This window comes from Lethenteron reissneri, chromosome 8 (genome assembly GCF_015708825.2).
Source record: "Lethenteron reissneri isolate LAM-NWPU_2019-01 chromosome 8, ASM1570882v1, whole genome shotgun sequence".
Taxonomy (NCBI): Eukaryota; Metazoa; Chordata; class Hyperoartia; order Petromyzontiformes; family Petromyzontidae; genus Lethenteron; species Lethenteron reissneri.
The window spans coordinates 3896829-3917212 of NC_083786.1; the positions used below are offsets into that span (position 1 = coordinate 3896829).

General features: G+C 44.2%; 1 protein-coding gene across 1 annotated transcript in view; it reads left to right on the forward strand.

Moving 5' to 3' along the window:
* LOC133360030 (transforming growth factor beta-2 proprotein-like) overlaps positions 1–20384 on the forward strand; it is a 34574-nt gene that overhangs the window by 1452 nt on the left and 12738 nt on the right. The window contains exons 2-4 of the mRNA XM_061578602.1: positions 15141–15304; positions 17911–18043; positions 19013–19123. Of these exons, the coding sequence (XP_061434586.1) occupies positions 15141–15304; positions 17911–18043; positions 19013–19123 (408 nt within the window). The remainder of the gene's footprint in view (positions 1–15140; positions 15305–17910; positions 18044–19012; positions 19124–20384) is intronic.

Consider the following 20384-nt stretch of genomic DNA (forward strand, 5'->3'; position numbering starts at 1 on the left):
TTCATTCGGTAGAGTCCGTGCTAACTGTGGCATAACGCCCTCATCTAGATCAGCCTAGATCAGTAGCAGCACTGTGGTTTTTGCTCTGTGCTTACAGAAGTTTACACGTTCAAATCGTTGGCGGGGGTTGACGTAGTCCATCATTCTTAAAGAAGCGGATACAATTATTAATCATTTGTACAGCTTGGGTTCTCACGATAAAAAAAATCTTGAATTTAGACCATCTACCAAGCCTGCTGTTAATGGAAATGGGGACCAACCCACCCTCATTAGGAGCTGGGAAAGACTTTGATCTTAAACCAACAAAGATGATTATTTAACCTTCAATGCCTTTGGCGTTTAAGGATTCCCTGAGTTTCGCTGTGTTTCTGTGTGTCGGTGTGTGGGGAGCACTTGCCCCAACAGCCAGCTGAAGGCTGTATGGGGGATCTTTGTATTTGTTTGGGGAGCGATGGTGTAGCGGTAAGTGTACTGTAATCCCAGTGATCTGGGTTGAGTTCCTGGCTATGCGCAGCATCAGCAGTATGTAGTCATTGTATACGGACCTATCTTTGGACTCCTGTGGGTTAACTCAGCCTTAAATGACCACTTGTGCTGGGTGTGAAAATCAACACTCGGGAGACAGAGACGGCTATGTTTGTGTGATGACTCCCCCTTTCACCTCTCATGCACCATATTCATCTTTAATTGACGCATAGAGTGCTCACAGAACCTCCTCCTGATACAAATGACTGCAGTGACGTTAACATGGACTGTAACGCCATAATATGCCCGCTGGAATAAACACAATAACTGAGTAATGTGTACGTAGGCGACGTGGGAAAATAGCCACAGGCATCATTCGTCTCGTGCATGTTAGATTGTGATAGGTGGTGATGTAGCAGGCAGCAGATGGCAGTACAGCAACATCTGTTGTACAGTACTTCTGTGTGCTCCTCAAATCTATGTTCCACGCCTTCAAACCCCCCCCACCCCCCTCACTGACCAGTGTGGTGAAGTATGGTCAAGTAAGCAGAGTCTGCACTGTTTTGGGGGGCAGTCCATCATCCAGCAGTGGAGTTACATATACGCTGTACGTTTGATGCACATGCCCCGGTAGGCAAAGTGAGTTTTCAGACTCTTTAAAATCAACTAGATAAGCCGCACAACTTTGCTAATCTCCCGCAGGAATGTCTGCCCACAATGTGGACTCGAACTGGTGTTAACCGTAGTTAACGGCAGCCAAATGGTAAGGAGAGAAAAAACACACTGACCACTAATCCACTGCAGTACTTAGCCCTGCCCTAGTATTACAAGGGGATGAATATCCCTCACTCCTTGCATCACTTCATATTCATCTCTCCTAAAGCCATAATAGTGTTTTTTACGACGGGGTGTGTAATTTCCCACCCACTCTGTAGACCAGGATCAGGGGACAGCATATACTGTACAGTGGTTTAAAGTCAGAAAATGGGACAACTACAGCAGCAGCCTTTGCCTGTTGAAACTTGACATTTCATTCGTTTAAACCCAGGGCCGACTTGACCGGCGATCATTTGACACGTAACAAAAATATCGTTAAAATGGTTCGTTGGTTTGAAAAGTAAAAAAAAAAACACATCTGGTGCAGGGCTAAAAACAATATTTGTTTAAAGCAACTTCAATTATCGCAGCACACATATGACTGCGTAATTTGAATTGTGGTCAATATAGCGCAGTGTTTCTCTGCACGTGTAAAAAAAACATGCACAGTGATATTTCTATATTTTAATATGTTTAATATACATTTTATATATACTGTATAAGTGTATATTACAGCCTAGTATTGCATTCCATTGGAATGCTGCCTTGGTGCAATGGTTTAGCACACTGGACTTGCAATCCAGGATAGTTGTACGTTCGATCTTCCGATACGGGGCATTTCTTAAGCTCCCCCGTGCCTGTCCATCCAGCGATATAAATGGCTACACCACAGTTAGTCGATTGACAGATTGCGTGTGGTGGATTAAAGCGTAAATACTCCCATCCTTTCCAAGATATATTGCCAGTATGGAGGGGTAGGTCAATAGTACGTGCTAGAGGGCTCTGTAGATCGCCATCTAGTGGACGCCCTTCGACAAGCAGTGGCGTGAACACGAAATTGCAGGGCTGCATCTCTACATATTGTCTGTGTGTCTGTGTATCCATTCTTACACGCGCCCTCTTGTGGCGACAAGAGTTACACAGGTAGCATTTAAATGCCGTGGTATCGATTCCACACCACGGTTTAGAAACCATGGTATCCTGGTTACACTATTGCATTAGCATGTGAGTCGCTGTGTTCGCTTGAGTCACGCAATGGATAAATGTAATACTACGCTTTTGTTAAAATGTAATTACCAGAGTAAACGGCGTTTTGAAGTGAAACAAAATATGTCTAATGTGCAAAAAAAACATTTATCTCACATTCTGAAATGAGTAATTGGAATGGAATTCCACATTTCATGGCAAGGCCAAGTACGTTCATAGTACGACCACTGGCAACTTTGCACAACGTGGTTGGTGCTCACTTTATAGACACCGATCAGTGATGGTGTAGTCAAATCCCACTGGAATGTATTCATTACGAAGCAGAGAAGTATATTTCCAGAGATTGGGCCTCTCATTTTCGGGGGGGTGGGGGGGGTGTGTGATTAGGTAAGGAAGAGTTCTGCCAAGATAGGCAAAGTAGGGCAATGAGGCATAGTGATGAGGTAATGTGTTAGACCGATACTCTAACTGGTTTACTTCATAGTACATATTGCCTGTAAAACGTTGTAATTAAGTATCAGCCAACATTAATTTGCTCTTGCAAATAATATATATGACTTGCTTTTGAAATGTGATACAGGAACTACAGTATTAGAGAGAGGCTTTGGGAATTGGTTCTATCCAGCCCATGCAAGCTTAACCCGACTGGCAGATGTACTAACAATTAGGTTAGCCACGTAGTGATTTTATCGCAGTTAAAGTGTATGCATGTGGACATATGCCATATATTGCAGGCATCATATATGTGTTCATATATATGTACCCTGCATAAGACTTCAAAGTGGAAAGTTGATTCAATTATCGTCTTCAAATTGTTTTTTTCCAACATGATTTATTACTGAAACATTGCAGACATTCATATCTGTGACATCTATTTGGGTCCCTTTGATGTACTCAGGAAGACATTCGTGCGCGGCTTGCAAAGGCGCGGCCTGCAATTTGCTGACAAAACCACCAAAGTTAGCATTTCAACCGCTAGTAAAGAGAGTCACCGGAAAGCATTCTCTCGACAGAGAAGGAACATTCCATCATGCACGCAACAAAAAGATAAAGTTCCCCTTCTATATTCTGTTAAGGCCAGCGCCGTTGACAAATGCCTATTAACGCTGGCATGGCGCATGCCGGAGGGGGTGGGGAGCGGTGTGGGTAAGGGCACTTACCCTGCCTGGCCACATTTGTCTCCCTCCATTTGCCGATGATGCTTGCCCCGAAACTAGTTGGTGATTTTAAGCAGTCAAGCTATGAAGTGGTACGGGCCAACGATCAGATTAAATTACCCACCAGTGTTGAGCACAGCCAAGAATCAAACGGTGGTTCCTGGGATTGTAATGCGGTGTTCTAACCGCTAAGAAAATTATCTCCGCATGTGATTTCTTTTCTTTCGTATTTTTTCCCCGAGCATCTCAATTACAACTGGGATACACAGGGCCATCTACATGCAGCCAGTTCTCACTATGCTGTACAAAACAGTGGAGCATGTGGGTCACGGAGTAAAAATAGGAGGTTTTAAAATATATATTTAAATTTAAAATAGGCAGTCGTAAGCAACACTAAATTGAAGGACTTGAGCCTAGATTTTAGAATGAAGTAGGAACTCGTGTAGTTTTTTTTGTAATGATAACTTATTTAAAAATGAGTCTAATGACTGGACACGAATGAATTTTCGCTAATGTTAGCCGTGAGAGCGGCTGACAAGCACTATACCACCAACGTGACCGTCTTGATGATGCATTTGCAATCCAGAGGTTGCCGCTTGAACCGATTTCCCGACGGACAAGTTTATTAAATGGGCACGTTTGTAAAATTCACCTCCCCTACCCAGCTCACCCACCGCCACCTCTGTCCGCCCAGCAGGAATAGAAAGGTAGTGTGGTGGGGTAAAGTGTGGGCACCTCCGCCTCTTGCAAGACACCTAGTCAGCGTGAAGGAGTAGGCCAAAAGACCTTCTCCTGGAGGGGCTCTAGAGACCTCCGCTTAGCGGAGGCCTATATTCTTAGGTTTTTTTCGGTAAAGTCACGTAGGTAAAAAAATTAAAATTAATAAAAGTAAAATAAAAATAAAATAATGATCACGACGTTTCGGAGGCAACACAAGCCTCCGTCTTCAGGTGGAACCGTCACAGCACGATAGCTGTATCTACGTGACTTTACCGTAAAAAACCTAAGAATATGAATCCTTGCAGTCACGAAAGCTTCACATCGAGTGGAGGCCTCTCCGCCAGCAGTGGAGTGAGTGAGAAATTGCACCACTGCACCTTTACCGTGTATCTATTGCTCCGTGCTCTAAGCCCAGCCTGCTGATTACGTAACTTTCTTTTTATTTGCGTGTTTATTTTTTTTATATAATAAAGATTTCGATTAAAGCTTTGCGTGACTGCAGGGATTCATCTTCTTGGTTCTTTTGATAAAGTCACGTAGAAGGGAAGTAATAAAAAATAAAAATTCAACATAATAAAATAAAATTCTCAACGACGTTTCGGCCACAACACAAGCAGCCGTCCTCAGGTGAAGAACAGGGCTGTCGGAAAGACAGCGTCCGAATTTTTTATTTGATTGTGTTTCATTTTTATTATTTTATTATTTCCTTTTACGTGACTTTACCGAAAGAACCAAGAAGATATAATAAAGAGTCTCTTTGTGTCAAATGTTCAAAAACAAAAAAACCCACTGGGGAGTTACAATGGATACTGGCTGAGCCACTCACCGACAGGATTTATAATGTGGAGCAGGTTATGTAATGCGTGTGGGAATACACTGTAGTAGTATACGTTGCGTGCGTGTGTGTGTGTCAATGTCAACACTGGGTTCGCTGAACGTCGAGCCCGGCGACCCGAGTTCGATACCCGCTCACGGTCAACAGCAGTGACGATTATCTGAACGGCTCCTGGGCCTCCCCAAAGTCGACTCAGCCTCAAATGAGTACCTGGTGCGATGTGCAATCATCGCTACTTGGGGAACAAAAGGCCGCCGGATCGTGGTGCTGGCCCCCCACCCCCTCGTGTGCCGTGCCAGCCTTCATAGGTACTCGCTAATAGCACTTGCCCCAAAAGTATGTTACAGGCTATGTGGGATATCTTTGTCTGGATTATCTGTTTGCATGGGGGCAATGCTGCGAATGGTTAGATCAGTGCAGTATAATCCCAGTGAGCCAAGTTCAATTTCAGGCCATGCACAATAGTAGTGGAAAATGTTATCTCAGTCTTGGCGGAGGTTTCACACTCGTTGAGCCAGCCAAAAAAAATGAAACACCACCAAGAAATGACACATCGCTCGCTCACGCGGTAATACGGGCCTTAATAGGTGCTCGCTAACGACACAAATTCCCTCCAGTTTATGAAAGCTAAAAGTCGCACACCTATATAGCGTATATTACACTATAAAATGTACGTGCAGTCCAGTATTTGTGTATGTGCATATAGAATAAAAACGATGTATCTGCAAAGACCAATAGGGGCAGGTTCTGTGAGTGAACACGCATGGTGATGACATGACAGCACATGCAAGCAAGGATGGTGTTAGCTAGAAGGATGATTTAGCCCGCTTTTGCCTCTCCAGCCAAATGTCTGCGTCGCCCGATGACCTCCTAGCCATGTTTGTTGTAGTACAGAGTTAGACCGATGGCCTTAAACTAAGTTGTCTTGTGGTTGTTGTTCGTTGTTTGACTTGCATCCCACTGGGATTTTTGCACACAGCGTTGGTGTACGGTGTTTTTACTGCAATATTTGGCTGTCTTTTCTTGGATTTTCTGTTTGCACTCAGTCACATATTCACTTTAAGATGTTTTTTGTTCATGTTTTTTGTTTGTTGCGGTTGCACCCGATTCAAGAGCCGAATGGCTCAAAGGGATATACCTAATAAACGAACTTGAACTTGATATCAACACGCACCATAACCGTGTACCGATTTCAAGGCTGAGTCAAGCAGGGGGAAGCACAATGGTTAGTTTCGTCACCATTTGCCACTGACGTTGCAAATGGTGGGGATTCAATGCCAGTTTGCCTGGATTATAAATCAGTCGATGAACCACCAATGAGACACGTGGTATCGGTGAGCACCTATTAAGACCTGGCATTGGTACAACAACACTACCTTTCGAATAATAAAAATAAAAATATTTTTATTATTTTATTATTTCCATTCTACGTGACTTTACCGAAAGAACCAAGAAGATGAACACTACCTTTGTTTACCCATTGCTGGTACAGTTTTTACACATTGCACCAGGTGCTTATTTGAGTGCGAGTGAGCCAAGGGACTGTTTTCACTGATGTTATCAATCGCCAAGAATTAAATCCAGGTCACCGGGTTCACAACAGAGTGCGTGAGCCACACTGCATCACCGCTCGCCATATGCGTCGTCTTCTCCACACACACGCGCGCGCGCACACAACACAAACACACACATTGTTAACATATGTAAACTGGTGTTGAGATCAGCTGTTATTGCTATAAATCGATCATGAAGCGTTTCTCTTGCCTCCAAATACAACAAAGGCCTGCACGTACACTTCCATACACAGAAAAGTTCCTCTTATGCGCGAGAAAGTAGAATGTGGACATTACATATCCTAGTATCAGTGGGATTATCCAAAACATTCCCCCACTTAATTCCGTGAAAAAATTGGATAATCGGAGTTTCCGTGGAACTTACGCATGCATGCATGTATGTTGAACTTCTTTTGCACCATACGTAGCCAACCGTGATAATTGGAGGTGCGGGGGAAGGACAACAAACTACACACCACAAGGCAGTTTTAAAGGCATAAGTTTTTAATCTAGATATCAAAGTGCATAGCTCCAGTGGCTTCCTAATATCGGAAGGAAGAGCGTCCCTGATGGCGGCAGAAGCGCATCTGAAAGCGTGCGATGCAGTGTGACCGTCATTGTTCGATGACGAGCCAAAAGCCGCTGCTTGCGAGGATGATCGGAGCTCGCGGCGTGTTGGTTCATGCTCCTTGACAAGATCTGCAACGTATTGTGGTTCATTTGTGGCAAACACCTTGTGTGCAATGAGCGCGACCTTTACAAAGTGTTCGTTCGGCAAAGAACTCCTGCCCATAGTTACGTGGCGCTGCGGGTAATTGGGTCATGGGTGAGAAGAGTCTTACTGTACGGTCGGTAGTCACTGAACGCCCAGGGGCAATGCACCGCACAGCACAGAGGTCCCATTCTGCCAGGCTCTGGACTCTCAATGCCACAGCCTGGCGCTACTTCAGTCAGCTGCACGCAGAGAGACCATTTATAGCATCTGCATGAGCCCCGGCGGATTTTTTTTTTTAATCGCTGCCCTTTGCGGTGTGCCGGAATTCCTCTATTTTACCGGTAAAGTCACTTGAGTAAAATGGAAAGTATGTTTTCTATTTAAATATGGATTTTTAAAAATAACAAACATGAAAAACACAGTTATGTGAAATGGTATATTTAGCAGTTAATAGGAAAATATCTACACATTAAGGTATTCATTGTGATGGCTGCCAAGGCTGCTGGTTAATCCAAAAGTAAAAAGTGGATCGAGTAAGGCTGGGTTGTAAAGTGACTTTTGTGCCCATTTTATTGACTGCGGGCTTCTGGAAAATGAGTCAGCCTTGACTTGGATTAGAATTCACAGCCTCATTATCGTGGGCCCATTGACTTACCATTATATAATGCACAATACACAGCTGGATGAAGACCTCCCCCACGCCGCGTCGATCGGTTATGGGGGATTTACGACCATACTTCAACAGGCTGGTCAGTGCAAATTGGTGTTGGTCATGGCCAGGTCGCTGGGTTTGTGGAGCGGTGCGCTAAGCACTGGGCCACCGTCACTCCACGTGGTCTACGATAGCAGTGCACATATAGAAAGTGCGTCCATTGAAACTGAAACTAGTTTTAGCTCAACGAAGTGGCTTATAGCGTGGAAATCTATATCAGCCGATTTCTACCGAGCGTGCAATGACACGTATAAAGCAGGGTGTTGTACAAGCCGTGCCTTGTCGGGAAACGGAGCAAGGTAAACATGATCAATCAAGGTTATTATGCGAAGATACTTTCGGATTGTGTAGGTATTTAATCAGGACGTAAACAGTTTGGGGGAGGTGTAGGTATGAAGAGGAAGAGAAAAGTTTTTTTTCCAGAAGTACAATACGCCTGTGCAGTATACGCGCGTATGTGCTTACTTGCACACTTGCATGATTTGCGTCATTCGATGTGAGTCTGCATGCGTTACGTTATTGCATTTCAATGTGTTCATGTTCCCTTTAATGTCCCGTAAATCCACATGTGAATTGCTTCGTGGTGTCGTTCTGCGGGGGTGGATGGAGTGGTGGCCCAGTGAATTCAGTTCATTGCCATAGCTAGCATATGGTGCCAGGGTACCCCCCATCACTAACCTGCATCAGCCAATGTGGTGAAATATGGTCAATAAACTTTGACGGCTGATATGGGCATAATATATTACCTCTGCATTAACGCATTGTTACGGGTGTATAGACTCGTATGCCAAGTGGGTGACTGAGATGCATTAACACTGCACCTCGTGTTTGGTCGTGTGCGCGTATTTTCGAACATGTGCCTAGACATGAAACGAAAATTAAGCAGATGCGTTTATTGTGTGTGCACGTGATTGGATGTCAAGATGATGAGTTAAGAGGCTCGATTAGATATACCGACAATGTCATGCAATAGCACATTTACATGCATAGAGGCTCGATCTATCCACATTGTTAACCTAATCTGAACTCATGCCAGGGCTTGGTTGTACCACACTCAGTTATTATTTCATTATTAAACATTCGGTAGTCACTAAGTCCAAAGGCAAATTATCCTACGTGTCAAAACCAAGCATTCTGGCGGTGCCCATCTGTGGTGAACCAACAAAAGTAAATTCTCAGTCCCTCCACACGACAACCAATGTCGCCTTACTCCAACAATGTGGTACTCTATTTTATTGACCCCCCCCCGCCCCAGAGCGATAATGGGCTGAGTCTAATCCCTGGGATGGGATTTGAACTCCCTCACATCCGTACGAGTGAGGCACGCGTTCTGCCTTGCAGCTACCACCTGGCCACATTGAGAGTGTGGCAACACCAATGCAGTCCTGTGCAGGTTGTCGAGAGGTACAGCGGGTGCTGTATGCTGCCGCGGGTCTGCGTTGCCATCAGGGGGCGAGTGCGGAAGAAAACAAGCATTGTTGTACTATACCATAGTCCAACATCTATGCGACCCGCCGACATGAACACTCATGGACCTGCGTGGTGAAGTGTGGTCAAAAAACCCTAACAATCCGAATGGCGTGTGGGAGCCCCCATCCAGTGGTGAAATGGCCAAATGAAAATAATAATTTGAAAAATAACTGAATTAATTCAAAGTAATTGATATACTATAAAAAATAATGTATATACGCATGTTTAAAGATGCTTGGCAGTGATACTCGATATAAATGTTTTGAGCTTAACATTTGTTATATAAGCATTATTAGACTGCTGTGTGGCTTGGTGCTGCATACATGAGTCTATTGATACTATTATTTTTCACAGCGCACATTCAAATGCTCTACTGTGATCTGCACGTACAGCACTCAAAGTCTATTCACAGGACTGTGTACATGAGTGCACAAGAAACCTGCCATTGGAAACTCGGTGATCATCAGTAAATGATCTGACACTTTCACGGAATTTACACGGCTATTGCTTTGGCCGTTCCAAGCACGTACCATTATTATTAGTCACACACCACAGTTCTCCTGGTTTTCTTTCCAGATTTTTCTTTTTCCGACGGACAGCAGAACATCAAATCACATTTTGCGAATTCAAAAACCGGTATTTAAAACAATTATTTTACAGCCCTCCATTAAACCGTTTGGCCGTAGACATTTGATTTAAGCTGGAATAACTCAATGAGCCGTGAATCTCTTTTAAATCACAGGTGTCCAGCCCAAGCCGGGGCCGGCACTGGTGGAATATCGCACAGGAAGTTAAGTGGACGGATCATTCGAACAAAAGCTAAAATATTACAAAGTAGATATGAATTAGACTTGCAAATTGCTGGACAAGGTTCACACCCTCATGTTGCCGAGTTGCTTGGCCATACTTCACCACACTTGTCAGTGCGGGTTTGTGAAGGATGGGCCTGGGACCGATTCAGAACACCACTCGCCATGGTCGGGAATTAAACTCAGGTCATTGTGCTCGCAGTGCAAACCGCTGCGCCACCACACTCCACCCCAACAGTGGGAAATGGCCCAGGAGTATGTGATATTCTACCGAATCGTAAATGTATCTCTTCACGACGACTCTGATCTACAACAACGAATAATGAGCCTTGTTAACAATACTGCTTCGTGTGTTAAACAGGACCCCACAGTCGCGATGGGGTGCTCTTGCCAATAACGTCTGGTAACCAGCAACAATTTGTTAAACAAGCCTGACGCTCCTGATGAGACCCAGAAAGTCGAAACCACTGCTGTCCAGACTGTGCTTGCTTACAAATATTATGCTGGCTAATAATGGTCTGCATAGCCAACTAAAACACATTTTATTCACAGAATGGAGTACTACTGCTTACACGTACTCCGCAGGTAAGTTGCTTCAATTGACTAGGTTTACAATTCACTTCGCTGTGAAAATCGCAACCTCCGATTAGCACTTTTGGCAACGTACGGTGCAAAAGAAGTCAAGCACACTGTACATACATGCAGTCCAACGTACATATTTGTATCTGCAACGAGGCGAAGTGATGAGTGAGCGAGCTGGGATCTGGGCAATGGAAAGTTGTGAGCTGGGAATTCTGGGTATCACCTGAGCGAATGCCACCCCCGGTACGTGCAGCAGTGGCAGCCTCAATTCTCACGAGGGAGAGGGGGGTTGGTGGGGGGATGAGAGCAGGGGGATAGCACCCCCCACCCCCTCCACCTACATTGTAAAAAATGAGCCGTGTTACGCAAGTTACATTGTCCTCGATTTTACTTCTGTCTCTGGAGTCGCCGAAATGTGCAAAAAAACAACTGTAACGTACCAGAGCACGCGTCATTAAAATGCTTTAAACAAGGGTGTTAAACGTACAGTCTTTTTTTTGAGCGGTGGGGGGGGGGTTGGACAGGGGTTGTGCTCATTTCCAGGAGGCAAGTTTTCCACCGCGAGCCGCCAGGGCAGTGCAAGCTGTGATTTGAGTAATGCGCTTGCCGGGAAACTTTACCGTCATGAGCACGTAGGCACGTATAGCACCTGCCGATCCAGCACCCTTTCTCAAAGCCCATAACTTTTATGGCGCATTTCTTAAGCCAACGTTTGCGTAAGGGAATGCCTCCTTGCAAACGCATATTCATTGTGCGTTTCCCGTCCTGCACGGGAGTGAATTCAGGTATTTTTGTTGAACTGGGAGTGCACACGACGGGTTAGCGATGTATTTAATATTTCAGACACGATCCATTTTCTAATAATGCATGGATGTGAAGTTTTGTGCTGTAGTTTAGCGGTTAGCGCTAAGCTGCGCTATGAACCCGGCGATCCGGGTTCGATTCCCGCTCACGGCCAACACCATAGACGATTATCTGAACTGGTCCTGGGCCTCCCCTAGGTCGACTCAGCCTCAAATGAGTACCTGGTGCGATGTGTAAACATCGCCACTGGGGAGACAAAGGCGGTCGGGCGTGGTGCTGGCCACCTACCCCCTCGTGTACTGTTCCGGCCTTCATAGGTGCTCGCTAACAGCACTTGCCCATACAGTCTGTTTAGGCTATACGGGGAATCTTTGTTTTTGTATTTGAGTAGACTTGGTGGAGATTAGAAAGGTGTTCTGGGTGGGTTGAGTGCAGTATTGTGGGTGCTGGATTTGAAACGAGCCACTACTCCGCAAGCAAAATGGATTTCTATGCCTTTGTTGAACTTTTTTCGCACCAGAGGTAGCCAGCCGTGCTAATCAGGGGAGTGGGGGAAGGACAACAAACTAAAGACAAAAAGCAGTTATAAAGAAATTAGTGTTCAATCTAGATGTTAAAGCGCAGAACTCCAGTGGCTTTCTAATAACGGAAGAGCTTTCCGTACAGCCGCGGAAGCGCATCTGAAAACGTGCGATGCAGTGACCGTCTTTGTTTGATGGCTAGCCAAAAGCCGCTGCGAAGAAGACCAAAGTTCGTGTGATGGATTTGTGATGGATTTGTTTCCCGCAAGTATCTCCCTGGATAATTAACTATTCCTGCACCGTGCATTGTAGGCGTTGAGGTTTCTCCGTGAATGTCACGTGACATATTGTATTCTAAAATAGAGAGAGTGCAACGTTTGCAAATCTGACCGTCACATATCTGACTGTCGCATGTTTTCAGCATTTAACCGACCACAGCCAGTGCAGTGTTTGTGGATGGTTTAACGGTCATTTTCTTTCGATGTTAATATATCGAACGATTTCATATATCCGTGTTCGTGTGGGATTTTTACCACAAGCTCAGAGGCATCAATGGAGAATGACAGCTGCCCTTTTCTCAATTGAATAAGAAGACACGACATTTTAAACTGTCAACTGGTTTCCGGATAGTCTGCCTTTCTATTCACATGCTACTCAGCCAGATTTCATGAATACATTTAATTGATTCTCACTGTTCTTCAATTTTTGTAGGCAGACCCCGACTGGCCATAGGGGAGCAGTCCGGGCAAATGGTCAATGGGCCGGTCCATTCCGAGGGCAGGTGGGCCGGTCTGTGTGGGGAATTTGTAAACGTGATCAGAGGAAAAAAATGTTATTAAAAAAATTGAGTACCTCGAATGCGCACGCTTCATTGGTTATTTATTCGGCAGCCCCAAAGATTCTTCATCACTGGCCCATTTGTTTTTTGGACCCAGCCAAAATGGGCCAATGAGATCGCACAGAAATTTGGGCCGCTATGTTTACAAATACCTGGGCCGATTTTTTGTGTTCGTCCCAGTCTGTCACCGTTTGTAGGATGTCACCAAAGTAGTCTTTATGCGTTAAAGTTACTGTTAAATAAGCCTGGACATTATATAGAAGCGTTTGCCAATTGCGTGGCAGTGGCTTAGCCAAAATCCCGAATGTGGAATTTTTGTCTGAAATGAATTTCAATATAATTATGTATCTATATGTAACTGTGGTTCCCTTGGTTTCGATTAAAGATGTAGATAAAGAATCCCGATGGACTCACATTTGATTAAGTAAAGGTCATTGGACTGAATTTTTTTACAAATTAATATTATAGCGCACCACTTATTACGTAAGGCTTGCCAAGCAAGAGTGATGTTCATTATTGAATAACAACCTGATAAATGTTGCCAAATAAGAAGGCAGCTTGCATTGCCATGTGTTTTTACTCATGTGTATAATACTGTTTGCAATTAAACTTGAATATAGAAATAGCTCTATAGCTTTTATACATTACTTATCCTGGGGCAAGCTGCAGTGCTGTTAACATGACACATTCAAACTGAAAATAATAGTGTTTTGGGTTGTGTTATACGACCCTGGTAATTTTCAAGCAGCTGTGGTTGTAAGCCACTCGCCAAATTGTAAAAAATAAAAACAGCACTGGCTCCCATTAATGACAACAGCAGCACGTGGTAAACCGTGCGTCACCTCAACGATGCTTTGTGTTCAAATCGTCTCCCTGCGTATGCACGATGAACGCATTTTGCCCGACGGTCGCCAAAACCGAGTCACTTCGCGTCGTTTCGTAGACAGGACCCCACCAAAGTGTTGTGGAATTTTTTAGTTTTTATTATTGGCCCAGAGCCGCCTGTGTTTGACCACGGAAGTCCCTTTGACCTGCAGTAATTATCGTAAATTGTGCGTGGGGAGTCAACATTGGCCATCCATGGAGAGGCTGGTTACTTCAATAAAATACGTGGAATGTTTCAGTTAGATATGATTGCCGTGCCATTGCTTCATTGGAACAAAACAAACTCGTTGAATCTTCTTGGTTCTTTCGGTAAAGTCACGTAGAAGGGAAATAATAAAATAATAAAAATAAAACATAATAAAAAATTCTCACGACGTTTCGGCCACAACGCAAGCAGCCGTCCTCAGGTGAAGACGCTGTCTGTCTTCCCGACAGACCTGGTCTTCACCTGAGGACGGCTGCTTGCGTTGTGGCCGAAACGTCGTGAGAATTATTTTATTGTTTTATTTTTATTATTTTATTATTTCCCTTCTACGTGACTTTACCGAAAGAACCAAGAAGATGAATCCCTGCAGTCACGAAAGCTTTAAATCGAAATTTAAACTCTTTGAATTTTTAATTTAAAACTGACCCGGGGAATTCTGAATGAGTCCCCGAGCCCTTTAAGAAGGTCCCGCTTGGGGATAATTTACCAATTTCCTATTAACGCGTTTCCCTCAGTTACCTATGATCTCATCAGACGTCAGATGCTAAGCAGAGTTGAGTTTGGATAGCATTTGGATGAGAGACCACTGCAGCCAAGTTCACCTACGCAGCGGCTACACCGTGCTACGCACAGATCAGCAGAGGGCAGTGCTGGAAAAATACATTGTTGTACTGTACCTCAATGCTCCCGCATCTATGTTCAATCACTTTCACCAACCAGCATGGTAAAGTATGGTCAAACAATCTCCATAACCGACGCGGTAGGGAGAAGGCCGTTATCCAGCATTTGATTGAAAATAAAGTACGTGTACGTTTTTTTTTTAATTTGGGACCATTCTGTGTGTGTGTAGGCGTCTCTTGATTACTTGTGCAATCCTGACATGGTTGTGGGTTTTTAAAACGTAATGTATTACTTCCGTGATGAGTTGTTGTCGTCACAATGTAGTCACACCTCGTTTCAATTTGAATATCATTTCTGTGACGTATGATTTGAGCTGTGAAAACGCAGTAAGGGGTGCAAAATGAGAAAATTAATCGACGATTAATGTTTTTGCTATGCCTTGCAGATAAGGTGCGGCGAAATCCTTACAACGACTACTTCCGAATCTTCAACTTTGATGTGACGTCAATGGAAAAGAATGCCTCCAATCTGGTCAAGGCGGAATTTAGGATTCTACGCATTCCCAACTACCAAGCCAAGCAGAACGAGCAGAGGATAGAGCTGTACCAGGTACTCCTTTGTCTCCACAGATGGACAAACGAATGAATGTGGAGATTCGTTTACAACAATCAAATATTCTTGGTTCTTTCGGTAAAGTCACGAAGAAAAGAAACAATGAAATAAAAAAATATTAAACAATGAAATTCTCACGACGTTTCGACTGCAACACAAGCAATCATCATCAGGTGTGAAAAACACGGCAAGAAATTTTGAAAAAAGTGGCGGTTTTTTCTTGACCTGGATTTCACACCTGATGATGATGATATTATTGGTTCTTTCGGTAAAGTCACCGTAGAAGGGAAATAAAAAATTAAAAAATATATAAAACAATGAAATTCTCACGACGTTTCGACTGCAACACAAGCAATCATCATCACGTGTGAAAACCACAGCAAGAAAATTTAAAAAAGTGGCGTTTTTTTCTTGCTGTGTTTTTCACACCTGATGACGATTGCTTGTGTTGCAGTCGAAACGTCGTGAGAATGTCATTGTTTTATATTGTATTATTTTATAATTTCCCTTCTACGTGACTTTACCGAAAGAACCGATAATATGAATCCCTGCAGTCATGAAAGCTTTAAATCAACAATCAAATAGCGAACGCGACATGGCCGAGGGGGTGTACAGAATGCATTCCACTGCACTCCTTTAGACTCCTCCAAATTGTTGGTTACAGCGCAATGTTAAATGAGTAATATTTAAAAATACTTTTTTTTAAACACGCTTTAATGAAATGTACCCTACTCGTAATGGCAGAACTCCACGACTCCAGGAAGTTGTCGCAAAGCTTGCCATAGCGTAAGGGGCCGTGGTGATTTACAGCCAACGTGAGTTGAGCGTGGGCAATTAGAGCCAAGCAGAAACATAACATATAAAAATGAATGTTTAAAAATACTTTTTTTTCATTTTTTATTATAGAATATGGTATTGTCATCAGTATGACATAAGTATACCAAGTTTGCAGTCGATACCATATTGGGAAGTGGGTTAAAATTGAGTTGCAATATTTGAGGATACGACAACAACAACAGAGTGAGTTAAATAAAAGCGTGTAATAAAAAAATGCCTGTTCACAACGACGACGACGAGGATAATTGATGATCGTGATTCATGATGATTGTTTATAATTATGATAACGATTATGGTGATTTAACAAGATGTTGATGGCGTTTTTCAATGGTTTACAATGATGATGGCGGTGATGATGGTTGTTGTTGATTGTGAATTACAATGCTGGCGATGGTGAATTATGATGGTGGTAATTTATTATTATAATGATAATTATTTTGATGATGGCACTTTATGATGATGAGAATAATGACGATGGTGATTCATGATGGTTGTAATTCCAAAGAACACAGGATGAGATGTTACTATCCTTTGTGCAAGCACTTCCAAGAGTTCATGAACAGTGAGCCTGGTGAAATTTGGGGAGCGCATCGTCAGTAGTGACCCTTTGGTTCCTAGGGTGTTTCGGCCTTTCATACTATACACCCTCCCCAAAGGCGGCCAGTGACAGGGTGATCAATCCTACGCTTGCGTCCCATTCCCAATTAGTCATAGGAGTTGCCTTGTTGTTGGTAGCCAACATCCCATGGGACTATGCATGGCAGGGGCGTCCTCCTCCCTGAGTCAAGCATTGTTGACTGCATACCTCCTGGCCCTCTCACTTTGGGGCCCAGCTGGGGTCTTTCCTCTTCATCCAGAGCCACTGACTGCTGCCTTCTGCCGCCTCCGATACAGCTTTGATTGCCGAACGCTGGCTCTGGCCCTTAATTCCCAGGTCTCTAAGCAGTCTGGTTGTAGATGTTGCCACAAAACCTCTGCAGCCCACCTCCACTGGTCGGACTTCTGTGTTCCAGCCATGATGCCGTGCTTCGGCAGCTAGATCGGCATAGCGCAGATGTTTTCGCTCATAAGCCTCATCTACTGAGTCCTCCCAGGGTACTGTGAGCTCAATGATGAAGACCTTCTTGAGCGAACGGGACCAGAGCACCACGTCAGGTCTTAGGGTGGTGGTTGCGATCTCCGGAGGAAACACAAGTTGCCAGCCAATGTCAGCTAGCATTTTCCAGTCGCGGGCCAAGCGCAGCTGGTCTCGCTCTATTGGTGTAGAGCCGCTCTTCGGTGGTTTAGCCCCTTCGCGGACAAAGGTCGTCCGTAAGGGGTGTGATGCTGCTGGGGGTGGTAGGGAGTTGGTGGCAGCTCGCTTGTCCTCCAGGGCAGACGCAAGGGTTTTAAGGACTTGGTTGTGACGCCAAGTGTAGCGTCCTTGGGTGAGGCTTGTTTTACACCCTGTGAGAATGTGCCTGAGGTTGGCTGGCATGGAACAGAGGGCACAGTCCGGATCTTCACCATACCATTGGTGAAGATTATTTTATGATGATGATTATTATTATGACGGCAATGATTATTTATGATTTCTAATGAAAATTATTATGGTAATTTATGATGGTGAATTATGATGGTGGTATTTTATGATGATGCTTTTCATGATTATTACTTTTTGAAACAACAATGATGATTTATAATGATTTACGATGACAATGATGATGGTGATTTACGATCATGATGATGACAATGATGCCGACGATCATGATTATTGTACCGTGCAGCTGCTGGAGTTCAAGGACCCGGGGGCCCCTTCCCAGCGGTACATCGACAGCAAGGTGGTGCGGCCCAAGTCGGAGGAAGAGTGGCTCTCCTTTGACATCACGGACACCGTCTCTGAGTGGCTCCAGCACCGAGGTAACCACCTTGGCTCCCATGAGGTCGATCCCCGCACGTGTTCTTCTCTGCCCAAATTGTGACACGGAGGATGTCCCGAACGTGTTTTCGGTTTGTGCCTCACGCTGCTTTGGCATGCGTCTGGAGATTGTTCAAATGCGGCAAGTGTTTTAGGGGCCGTCCATAAATGACGTCACGCACCTGGGGGGGGGGGGGGTCAGACATTTGTGACGATGTGTGACGAGGGGAGGGGGGGTTTGAGAAATGTGACGTCACATCAAAATGCGCAACCTTAAATAAATCTAGACAACACGTTCTACTTAATAAAATAGACTTTTTAATAAGTGTTTTCTCCAACAACATCAGAGTGCAGCGCCACATTAAACACGCACTACAATGAAAATAGTTTAAAGCGATTTGAAGCATGTTTTATTTATTTGGGGGGGGGGGGGCAGAGCTTTGTGAAGTCATATTTGAGGGGGGGTCCACCACACTGGTGACGCTGAAACAGCAATACATTGGCGCGATTGTTCACGTGACAACGATATTAATTGGCTGTATGTTTGTTTAACACGTAGGCTTTCGCGAACAATATTATTCATAATAAACGTTTTTGGGTTAAGATCGCGTTATTTATAAATGTGCCGTAACCCTCCACCACCCGACACGGCCAATCAGTAAAAAAGTGTCACGTTGACAAAAGACAAATAGTTCACTACTTTAGCCCACCGGTGTGTTGAAGAGTGAATCCACAACATGTTTGTATGTATGCATATTGAACTTCTTTCGCACAGCACATAGTGAACCGTGCTAATCGCAGATGAGGGGGGAAAGAGAGAATTGGCTGTTTCGGGTGGATGAGGGTGCACGATTCACATTCTACTCTCGCGAGCGGACCCGATATTTACAATTTTTAATCACGTTGGTCACGTGTAAAAGTAAAACAAATGAAAGTCGAATGCGTTTCTTTGCTTGTTTTGCCATTGACAGTGAAAAATCAGGGACTCAAGATCAGCATCCACTGCCCATGCTGTACCTTCGTCACATCCACGAACAACATCGTTCCCAACAAGAGTGAGGAGCTCGCCGCTCGGTTCGCAGGTAACGGTGGAACGCAAGCAGCCATTGCAAATGAGATTCGTCCCTTGTCTCTTGAGTCTCCGCTCACCCACTTACGTAAAATATAACTTGGGGCGCCGCGGTGGAGAGATGTTCACTACCTCGCCTAGTATGCCGGAGGTCGTGGGTTCGATCCCGACCCTGACGCCCGTATATTTGGAGTTTGCTTCTCTCTCTCAGTGGTCGCGTGGATTTTTCTCCGGGTCCTCCGGTTTTCCCCTTCACATTGAGAATCAACGTGCGTTTTAGAGTATTTGGCTGACGTACATTACCACGTTATAAGCGACTTTGTTGGGATATAATTTGTGGCCAGGTCGCATTTGAAAAAGAGATATATATCTTAGTGGGCATTACCTGGTTATGTATAAATGTAGTTCAATAGTTTAGTTTAAACTTTAAAGTTGTTCTCCCAAATTTTTCCGAGTTTGTGGTTTCGGAGATTGTACTGTTTCGTGTTGTGTGATGTCCAACGTTTCGCTTCACCTACGAGGGAGCTTCTGCAGGAATTTAATTAGAAGCTCCCAGCACCAGCACGTGAGACGAAACGTCGGATATCGTGCCGAACAACACCCACTATGAACGCCGAAACACTTCGGAGAGCTGTGCAGCTAAAACCGCAAAAAAAAAATTACGCGGTCACATTCAATTTGTGTTTTCTTTTCACATTTAAGTCATATTTACATGAGGCTAAATCAATGTCCTTCAGGGAGTCCTTCTGTCAACAGCATAACACCGCTGAGGTTTCTTCTGCAGCCAGTTCAGTGGGGCTTTTGTGGCCCAACACTGGACACCAGAATCACTCTGTCGAGTTGTTTTCCACATCGTTAATTCGATATAGTTATGAATTTCATCTTTCAGAGTAATGCCAGTAGGAATTTCTCTCAAAACACATTTTTTTTTACTACTAATTGGCGGCCAGGTTTCCTTTATAATTTGCACGTATATTCCAGTTTTGCCGTCAGCACCTTCGGAGTTGGTAAAATGTGTGCGTCTTTGTGGGACGTGAATAGTGTCCATTCTATGGAAAGAGACCAGCCCTCGTCATGGGAATATGGAGGGTTAATAACTGCCAAAGAGAAATGAGTCCTGCTTTCCACAGGAAGAAACTTTGACTTTGAATAACTGTGAAAAGTCTCTGAGGCTGATTGTATGGAAGCACATTTTGATATTAAAACAATTACTATCTGCCTATTCCCTCACCCTATGTTGCTTACCTGTTGCCATGTCTAGACAATTTAATATT